Source organism: Branchiostoma belcheri, unplaced genomic scaffold, assembly GCF_001625305.1.
Source record: "Branchiostoma belcheri isolate BF01 breed outbred unplaced genomic scaffold, Haploidv18h27 scaffold9, whole genome shotgun sequence".
Lineage (NCBI taxonomy): Eukaryota > Metazoa > Chordata > Leptocardii > Amphioxiformes > Branchiostomatidae > Branchiostoma > Branchiostoma belcheri.
Window position 1 is genome coordinate 4,365,528 of NW_017804575.1, and position 10,848 is coordinate 4,376,375.

The window sequence follows — 10,848 nt, forward strand, 5'->3', positions numbered from 1 at the left end:
AAAGTATCTCAGTGCTCACTGAGTCTACTTTGTGTCCAGTGTGCTATGGGTTTGGCACCCAGGCAAATCTGGAATATGCATAATGTGAATAGGTTTCCTGTATTCCCTACAACATTAGCATGTACATTTGTGCAGTCTTGTGTAGTACATTTGCGCATATCGTATCGTATTATGCAACAGAAGTTGAAGATTTAAACCCGATATAAGGTCACAAACTTTGTTTTAATCGAGAACATTGTTGGTATACTGTACACAATGGCCAGGTCACTAGAATAAGGTGGTCTGAACGCATTGAACAGTATCTAATCTTTATTAAGCTTTGTTGCTTTAGCGAGGAGCACGGCGGTATTCTATGAATGACTTTGAGTTTGATGCCTGTAATCTTCTTCATAATGGGTCGTGTGGAAAGGGAATAGAGAAGCTCTGCCTTGAAAGGATAGATTTTCACGACCATATTATGGTCCGGTGGGCCCCCACAAGAAAACTAACATAGCCAAACTGCGTCGCCAACCTGAGAAATAACCAGTAAATAACTACCAGCTCAAAAATTGAAGATTGTTAAATTGCAACTAGGATACATATTTTATTTGAATTCTATCCTGGATAAATTGCATTGACAGGATAGACTGGGACGGTTAGGTAGGTCACCCGAGGCTGTCACCTCAGCCCTGCCAGTCGTACCTCTGGGGGACTCCCCGGAGGACCTGGGCTAATCTATACCACCATCCGGGCTGGTATAGAAAGTCGGGCTGTTTCCTGCTAAAAGTTTGATACGACGGTCCCTCTAACAAGTAAGGCACAATGAGTGTCTCCTTGTGGGGGAAGATTAACTTTCTACCAGGCACCATGGATCGCTGGAAAAATAGTAGAAAACGGCCAAAAAAGGGAATAGTTTGCCGCTAAAGGGTCAGTTAGCCCGCTAGAGAGATGCAACTCACCGGAAGGAACCCATTTATCTTACATACCACATACCATCACAACAATTGGCCAGTTTGTGTGATTTTGTAGTGCAATTGTTTTCAATGTATTGGACATCGCACGCTTCAACAACACTGGCTGCATAGAAGAAGAATTTAGTTGAAGGAGCTTTTGCCGTTTTGAAGTTTGGATCACCGCGTATCGGAGGGAAGAAAACAACTTTTCGCGGCCAGACTCCCCAGGCCTATTCTCCTCTCCTTTTTGCCGAATTCTACGATCCGTAGTTCCGTAGAAAGACATGGTACAGGCTTGGGAAATAGTCTGTTGCTTCGTTCACAAAAAGACTCTCTGGCCACTATAACTATCATCTTCAAAAAAACCTACACTATACACACACACAACACCCACCAAAACAATATCACACTGTCGAAGGCATGAGACCTCCGAACTCTAGTTCTATCATGAAATGTGTATGAATTTTCCTATCTTGTTAACTATAGGAATAGGTGTTTCATTAGCGGGTGAAGAAGTTTTGACTATGGCCGTGTTTATGTGAAGTCACCCAAACCGCGATTTGGGTAACTCGCATTCCTCACATCTGGTCCACGTGCCACACATTCCTTTGAAACCGTGTCCGATCACAATTCGCCTGAGCTACATTTATTGTTGTTTGATGAAAACATGCAAGGTAGCGTGTCATTATTGTCAGAGGTCAACGACCAGCTTGCTGATGCCCCCCTCCCAGCGTATCTCGGCCGAATGCCGACGTGGTCCCGCCAGAGGCGGTGAAGCTCGCCCTAGAACGGACACATTATTTGACCATTACTGCTCTTTAAGTTGCTGCCACGTAAAAGTTGGTATTGCATATAAATAAAGAAATATCACCCCGTAATCCAAGACGAGGCGAAGTCACATTGAAATCACATTGCGTTCAGACGCAAATCGCGATGCGGGAAAACCGATTTGAAACCACCTCTAGAAGTGGCTTGGGATCGAGGCGCTTTCAATGTGATTTGGTGCGTTCAGATGGAGCCACTTGAAACCGGCTTCGGGGTAAACCACATGTAAAGCGCCTTGGGTGACTTCACATAAACACGGCCTATTTTTCTGTCTCTGTTATTGTTCACGCCCTCCCAGGAGGTTTTTTAGTACAAAACTAGTCAGTCTCTTCAGTAGTTATCAGTGCATGGAGTCTGAAGGATCTCTCTCGCTCTTTCTTCAAGAAAGCCACTCGCTCTTCCAGAACGTGAAGCCGTCTTATTTAAAGATGATGCGGACCTTTCTCCTTCAAACACCGCGACGGGGAACAGATACTAATAGCCTCCACCAGACCTTTCTACGGGAATACGGATCGTAGAATTCGGCAAAGTAAAAGAGTAAAATTAGCCAAGGGAGTCCGGCCGCGGGGAGGTAGTAGTTTCTTTCCCTCCTAACTGCGCGGCCAGTCAAACCTACAAGGCGGCCAAACTCCCCTGGCAAATATTCTCCTATAATATATGGCCAGCGTAGTTAGTCTGGTAGAGACTAGGGAACAGACCACAATGTTGCTGAATGTTTGTGGAAGGTGGGGTGACCGGGGTGCGTTTCCTTGAATGAAGTGGTAGGATAATACAGCAGGCTTCATTTAAGAAAATGTGCTCAAACTCCAATGCGTGAAGGTGTGGCCACGTAATGATTGATGTTGTAGAGATGTCAAGCAGGCTATGACAACAAACGACCGGCCAAACAGAATTTATTGCAGCTTTTTCCATAAGGCCACAGCAAGTAGATTTTATGGATGACATCCTCCGCAGATTCCAAATCTAAGGCGAGCGGGCGAAAAAAAAACAAGACAGGGCCGAAAAAAACAAGGTGCCTACATTTCAAAATCAATCATTTTACAAATGGTTTTGATTCAGTGGGAACATCACATATACACAGCCAACATCACATATCACTGCATCAAAGTAAGAAACAAAACAATTAAATCAGATCCTTTTCTTGTCTCCTCTCTTTATAGTCTCCTCTCTTCTTAGGTATGGCAACAGACATCTTTGTCCATTTTCGGCATGTTGACCACCGTCAGAACGCAACAAAATTTCTTGTTTTTTATTTCAAAATCAGGCGAAAATTAATGCGCGCGCTGATGTCATCCATAAAAATCACTTGCTGTGGCCTAAGGTGACAGATAAAATTTGAGCGACATTCTCCAAGATTGTGACTGGGCCTTTGCTTCAATCATGCTTAGAGTGAGAGACAAACATTTCAAAAATGCGAAATGTAAAGTAACAGTTTTTATTTTTCCAACCGTTATGTGGTGACTAACTATTGCGTGCCAGAAAACCCATGGGACATCATTAAAAAACAGACACGCACTTGACTTAGAGATCCGATTTTAAGTAAATCCATGGTAATGCTCTTATTTTGTGAAGGTTAATATTATATGTATTTAAAAAAGACAGATACCGATTTATGGACATTGCTAGCCTTGACCTTGTAGGGAGGAGTCGATGACCCCATGTATGGCTTAACGAAACGAATGAAAGAAATAAAGAAAGTGGTCTCGAACCAGTTTTAGCTCACTGAAGAGCTAACCTCCCACTGGTCGTGACAGAGAAGACAGACGCCATGTCTTGATGTACAGTATTTAAAGGTTCATTGTACCGGGAATTTTTCTTTTCGACAAATTAATTATAAGTAGCAATATCCGATTCGCGACCCACGGGTCTTCTATGGCCCTGGATCTTCTCTGGTATACTATCCCTCTATTTCGGCCAATTTCTACTATTTTTCCAGCGATCCGCGGTGCCTGGTAGGGGCTAAAATTAAGCACAATGAGCAGTGGACCACGTTTTAATGTCCCGTCCTAAGAACTGTGTGACCCTTTCCAGAAGCGAGCATGTCGGGTGAGCGACAGCCGGGATTCGAACTCCCAACCTCTTAGTCCGCGAAGACATCAAATCAAATCAAATTTTATTCGGTAAGGCTCTCGCGGGCAAATGCCCGAATTTCGTCCTTATTACATAGTACATAGAGCATTAAAAACAATTATTTGTGCACATGAAACAACATAGGCAAACACACTACTAGTATTAAGACATATTCGAAGACGATTACACAATAAAAATCTATGCACGCTGCACGGAATTCGGAAAGTGGGGTTGAGAAAGTCCAGTAAAGCCGGTAATGGTTACTGTTGGCATTTGACGCTTCAGGCAGAGATTACCAGATGCACCTGGCATGTATCGCTATTGTTCATTCAGACATGACCGGACGTACGGAACAGATTTAACGGGAATTTTTAGCTTTTTGTAAATCCCACTTTTGGCCGGTGGGGTAAGCGCTTAAGACCACTGCATACTGCGTAGTGATCCAAATTACTACCACCTCACAATAGAACTCTTGCGTAATAATATGAGGAAATGACTCTTTTTTTTCGTATAAAATTTGTATCAAATGTACTTCAAAGTTCAGTTTGCAGAATTCCGTGTATATGCGTGACTTTTTAATCATAAACTATGATTTAGCGTGATTTTAGAAAGTTAACTTCATAAGGTTTCCAGAAAATGTTAAGAAATTTTGAACATTTGGAATAGTGTGCTAGCTCCCAAGCATTTGTAGTTTCCTTGACGTTTCGTTGCTAAGGCCACAGCAAGTAAAATTTATGGATGACATCCTCCACAGATTCCAAATCTAATGCGAGCGGGCAAAAAACAAGGTTCTTACATTTTGAAATTTTGACTCAATCATTGTACAAATGGTTTTGATTCAATGGGAACATCACATATACACAGCCAACATCACATATCACTGCATCAAAGTAAGAAAGAAAACATTAAATCAGAGCCTTTTCTTGTCTCCTCTCTTTATAGTTATCTGCCATCTACCTTCCGGCATGGCAACAGACATCTTGGCCTATTTTCGGCATGGTGACCACTGTCAGAAGGCAACAAAATTTCTTGTTTTTTTCCAAAATCAGGCGAAAATTAATGCGCGCGCTGATGTCATCCATAAGAATTACTTGCTGTGGCCTAAGGAAAAATCCACGAGATTACTGATCTTATATGGTGATCTTAGGATCTTTGTATCTACGTAGGACGGCGGTTTTTAATCCTTGGCAACGGCCCTAACACACGTGTAAACATTTCAAGCCACGCCCAGTCGTTTCAAGTACCCGTCACATGCTCCTTGGGTGAGGACAAAGGAGCCACCTATAACAGGGCAGTGCGCATGTTTTCAGTGGGCAATTAGTTATCTTAATTGCGTCTGAATAGAGACCCGGGGTACGGGGTTCGAACCTGACTGTCCGACTACCGCGTACGCTACTGCAAGGGATCGTAATTTGGACCAAGGAGCTTGACAGCTGCTTGTTTGGACTCGACGTGCGTGTTACGGATTTGTTCTGCTTTGGGAGCAACCCAGGTAAAGTTTTAACTTTCAAGTTCTTAGTGGGGTCGTGTGGCGTAGCTATAGCGGCATCGTGCTCGACTCGGAACCAAGAGTTCGAGTCACCGATCTTGTGCCCTTGGGAAAGGCACTTTCCTCACTTAACTCAAGTGAAAATGAGTAATGTCTTGTCCTGTATTCGTCCTCTGCGTTGGTGGCGGCATAAAATAAGTCGATGTATTAAACTTGAGTGTGCTGTCACCATGTCTAGTCATGAAATGTTGGAATATAAAAAAGGTCTTAGTGGAACCACTGTGTGTACTGTGCTATCTATGTAACGCTTGATCGAGATAATCAAATATAGTGTCCATTGAAAAGAAAGCTCTCCTTCCCTGAAGTTTGTGTAAGTGCGCTATTCATAGCGACATAGAAGTGTGTCACGGTAGGGGGGGTGACGGATAGTCGACGTCGGAGTGTTTTTTTTTATATTCCAACATTTCATGGTAACGGCACACTCAAATTATATCAACTTATAATTTTTATGCCGCCACCAACGCAAAGGACGAATAATACAGGACAAGACAATACTCATTTTCACTTGAGTCAAATGAGGAACGTCGTGGGGCACAAGATCGGTGGCACGGTGGCATGTCAGGACTCGAACTCGGGACCTCTTGGTTCCGAGTCGACCACTCTGCCGTTACGCCACACGACCCCACAGAACCGTGTGTAGTTTGAGTTCGGAATGTAATAATGTATGTATGGTTAGTTTGTGTGTATTTATGTCTAAGTCAAGTAGTGCATATTTTGTCTCCACTTTTCTACATACGTCTGTTATGTGTATGTTAAGTCTTGACCTGTACCTAGCCCGTCGTGGCATGAATGTAGAATAAAGGTACATCATGTTTATCATTATGTATTAGGACGGAGGTATGAAAGATCCAATTTCTTGTTTGTTTATATGAGTGTTTTCTGAAAAATTGGATGGTGTTGCGGTCGTAAATGAATTATGAATTTGCAATAAAAATAAAAGCACACCAGTGGGCTGTTTTTATAATTTGCAATATCAACGTGTATCATAAACACACCGGTGTTGGGTGGTGGTGCGGTCGTTTATGAATTATGAATTTGTAATCAAAATAAAAGCATAACATCGGACACGTCGGTGAAGGTTAGACATCCAGGTAATAAGATACGTCAAAAAAACAAAGTTACTCACTGCAAGCAACTGGATATGATTTTGAGAACGGTCAGACGTTTCAGGTAGCATCCGCTACTAGTAACTTTCGTCAGTGACACTAGAGACAAATTGAAGGAGAAAGGCAGATTTATATTACGTACTTATTGATTGATATGCAAATAAGTGAATATAATTGTTGGAAGTCCAGAAGGAGACAAAAATTAGACAAGTCAAGACAAGGATGATGTAGATTATTCAAAGGATACTGTTGTTTCAGAACAGGAATTTATGTCTTTCTATGTCTTAAAAGTAATATGTCCAATTATGTAATATGTAAAATGCAATATGTGTGGGTCACGACACCAGCAATAGCTCTCTGTGTACCACGTGTATTGTATTGTAACAGTTACAATTCTAATAAAGGATCAAATCGACCGTCTTTGGGGCAATCTGTACCGAGAAGAAGACATAATTAAGTTCCGATGATGGATCTTTACTATACGCCGTGTAACAGTAAGGTTACAAGTGACACCAACAGAACTGTCCAACAGGTCCGGATCTTTTAGCCTAGCGGTTATTGCCCGCTTTGTAGAATCTACCAGGCTTCGGGAGGCGACTGGAAAGAGTAGAAACCGACCAAATAGAGAGATAAGCATGCCAGGGGAGTTGGTCTGCTGGAGAGAACAGGAGCGGCAAACTGTTCTCTCCAGCAGACCAACTCCCTTGGCATGCTATCTATCTATTTGGTCGGTTTCTACTCTTTCCAGCCGCCTTCCGAAGCCTGGAAGAGGCTGTTCCCATGTGATTCTGTACTGCTCCCCTTAAGTTGTTGCGGCTTGAAGAATGCGGTCCCCAAACGTGACTAAAACACCGTATTATTCTTTGCAGTTTTCCTCAATCCATCCTTCATGGCGACCTGCTGCGGTGATGACAGCGTGGAGCGGGAGTACGCGGCGGAGACGTCCCTGCACGGGGTGGGGAAGATCGCCGGGGCGAGGCACCGCGGTGTCCGCCTGCTCTGGGCGGTACTGTTCCTGGGCATGTTCGGCGTCGCCACGTGGCAGATCACCGAGAGGTGAGAAACGTCTTTCTGGGATAAACAGGCATACAAGTCAAGTCAAGTCAAGTCAAGTCAAGTCAAGTCAATCTTTATTGCACAACAATTGTAACGGGTACAATGCATGGCAAACTCTTCAACAGTACTACATTATCTAGCTAACATCTACTGTCACGTCTACAGTGACTACAAGTTCTATGTATCGAAAATAACACACTATTTCAAAAGTTGATATAGTACATGTATATATAGGGAACATGGCTGACATGATAATGTACAAGTTTTTATATATGATTGTATAAACTAGAGTGTACATCAGTTGGTTGTGTCGGATATAATATGATTTCTTTTAACTAAAGCTTTGGATATATACTGGCCTATGTACAGGGAAGTTTCGTCGGAACATGTCATACATGAACATGGATTCACATGCATAACACAAAGATCCCTTTCCACTCAGCTGTACAGAGCACAGGGGTAGTGCCCATCACCATTAACTATATCCCTTGGGCCACACAATATTGTGCAAGCACTACAGCAGGGGGCTAGTCCACTGGTATAGCGTTGTGTGTTTGACCTCCCCATACTATTTGTCAAAGATTCTGAGAGCTAAGCAAAGAATTTAGGCACAAATAGTGTCTTTGAAAGAAAGCTTAAGAAAGAAGACTTAGCTGAAATAGCTTTGATCATTAAGAAAATACAGTGGCCACCGTTACGTTAAAGTTAGGAATAACGTTAGGAGGTTTGGGTTTTGGCCAAGCTTTTATGCTTTTAATTTTTTTTCCGGGCTTTCTTTTTTTTTTTGTACCGGTATTTTTTTACGCCAACCACGTTTTAGTGCCAAAAAAGCCAGATTAAAAAAAAAGCCTAAAACACGCCAAAACTAAGCCCAAACGCTCTACTTCGAGAGTAACCACGATTCTGACCTAGTCATGGTTGACTATCCAGTGTTCCCCTTGCAGGTTTGTGGCGTATTTCCAGTTCGACACGGTGACTAACATGAAGGTAGAGTTCCGGGACGTGCTGGACTTTCCCACCGTCACCATCTGTAACTTCAACAAGTAAGGAGCGATTGAGTTTGTTTGTTTGTTTATTTGTTTGTTTGCTTGTTCGTTTTATCAGGATCTTCATTAGTGATTTCACACTCAAGTTATTTCTGGAGTGACCGCAAGTCTATCTTTCAGATAATAGTATTTAGACACCGTTGCATTCCCTTATATTCATTGTTTGAAGGGTGTGGTGGGTTCTTTAACGTGCGAGGGGTGTGGCTATATCCCCCAAAACGGGACCTCCATGTAATACTAACGACCTACCCGATGGACGTCCCTAACCAAAGCTTGTTAATAATTCCACCTGAGTGAAGTGAGGAAAGTCATGTGAAATGCATTCCTCAAGGCTTAGGGGGCACAATGTTGGGCAAGTTAAACTTTCCTTCGTGGGGTCATGTGGCGTAGCGACAGAGTGATCGACTCGGAACCAAGAGGCCCCGAGTTCGAGTCCTGACATGCCACCGTTCTTGTGCCCTTGAGAAAGGCACTTTACACGACTTTCCTCACTAGTCCGGTTGCCAAACCCCCGATTTTTGGAGAACCTTGCAATGCGGTCCATACAAAGTTTTTTTGTTGTTTCTATATCTCTGAGGTGTGCTCTTTCAGAATCTGAATGATGCCACTCTGTCATCCTTGGGCAATTCGCACAATATGCAAATTAAGGTGGCCATTACTGAAACTCCAGTTTTCGTCAATATCTCAGTAACTACTCATGGTATCAGAATAATTTTGGTGTCTATCCCCATCTTTTGAGGGATAACGAATTAAATTAAGCCATTTCAGTAAAGATAGAACCATTATTTTTTGCTAAATATGCAAATTTGGGCCGCGCAATATGCAAATTAGGGCGGCCATTACTGAAAATCTGTTTTTCGTCAATATCTCAGTAACTACTCATGGTATCAGAATAACTTTGGTGTCTATCCCCATGTTTTGAGGGATAACGAATTAAATTAAGCCATTTCAGTAAAGATAGAACCATTATTTTTTGCTACATATGCAAATTTGGGCCTTGTCTGTTATTAACGCACCTGGCTGCCAGCAAGGAGGGGTCCTAATTCCGACCCATGTTCCATGCAAACGCACATGCCTTGGTATAGTTTATCTGACCCAAACCTGTTTAATATTGAAGACAAGTTTACTTAAGTCTAGATGGCAGACGTCTTCTAGCATGAAACGCCGCTTGCGTATGATTGTAGACACTGGCTGTTCGTTAGCTCTGGCTCATATATCTGTGTTGGGTATGAAGTCCTGTCGTCTGATGCTTAAGATGTTCCTCACGCATTCACTATCAGAAGCATCCAGTGATTCCAGTCTCTTTTCTCTTTTCTTGGCTGATTTCCACATAGTAGGTTTCAAAGTCAAGCTGGTTGAAGGCTGCTGAGGCCTTTCCAAGTCTACAGTCTAGCTCATTGTCCATCTGTCCTTTGTTGTTGGTGGAGCTCCCAAGGTAGGTGAAGTTCTCCGCCACTTTCAATTTGTTCTCGTCAATGGTCACACTTCTAAGAGGAGCGTGTGTCCCTATCAGCATGTTAATTGATGGCCCTGATGCTGAGCCCAATGCTGTCTGCAGACGGGCTATGTTGGTTGGTCACTAGGGGTCGGAGATCTCTGGCGTTTTCTGCTATGTCGTCTGCAAAGTCAAGGTCGGCAAACTTTGTCTCTGGAACCCACTTTACCCCGGCCCTTTTCTCCTGTTGCTTCCCAAGTACCCAGTTGATAGCCACGGGAAAGAGGATCTGTGACAGGACACAACCTTGGAGGATCCGTCTTCAAACCACCAGCTGTATCTAGATTCCTTCAACCGTCCGTACACAACACTTCGAGTTTCAGTATATCTGTTTAACTGCATACATAAGTTTACTTGGCAGTCCATAACTGTACATGATAAAGAGGGACTTTAGATGCTATCAAACGCCTCGCAGAAATCAATGAATCTGATAGCTAGGGGTTTGCAGTTCAGCACATTTCCTCCACCGCAGGGTGAAGATCTGCTCAGCACAGGATCTCTTTGAGCGAAAGCCAGCTTGTTGCTCGCAGCTCCCAGAGGACCTTGCCTACTGCATCTGTCATGCGGTTCAGGAGGCATTTGGCATACACCTTCACTGGTATAAAAAAGAATTGTCACTCCCCTTAAGTTATCACATTCATTCAGGTTTCCCTTCTTTGGAATACACACTTTAAGCCTATGTCACAATTCAAGAAAGGGGCCCGCTCGGCGCGTTTTCGGCCTGTGTTTGGCACTACCGAATTCGGAACGGGACCTGGAAGGCAATGGG

At 43.2% G+C, this 10,848-nt stretch overlaps 1 protein-coding gene across 1 annotated transcript in view; it reads left to right on the plus strand.

The window, feature by feature from the left end:
• Nucleotides 1-7,356: 7,356 nt before the first annotated feature.
• Nucleotides 7,357-10,848, plus strand: part of LOC109487648 (acid-sensing ion channel 5-like) — a 12,616-nt gene continuing 9,124 nt past the window's right edge. The window contains exons 1-2 of the mRNA XM_019791653.1: nt 7,357-7,538; nt 8,483-8,581. Coding sequence (XP_019647212.1) covers nt 7,372-7,538; nt 8,483-8,581 — 266 coding nt within the window. The 5' untranslated portion in view covers nt 7,357-7,371. The remainder of the gene's footprint in view (nt 7,539-8,482; nt 8,582-10,848) is intronic.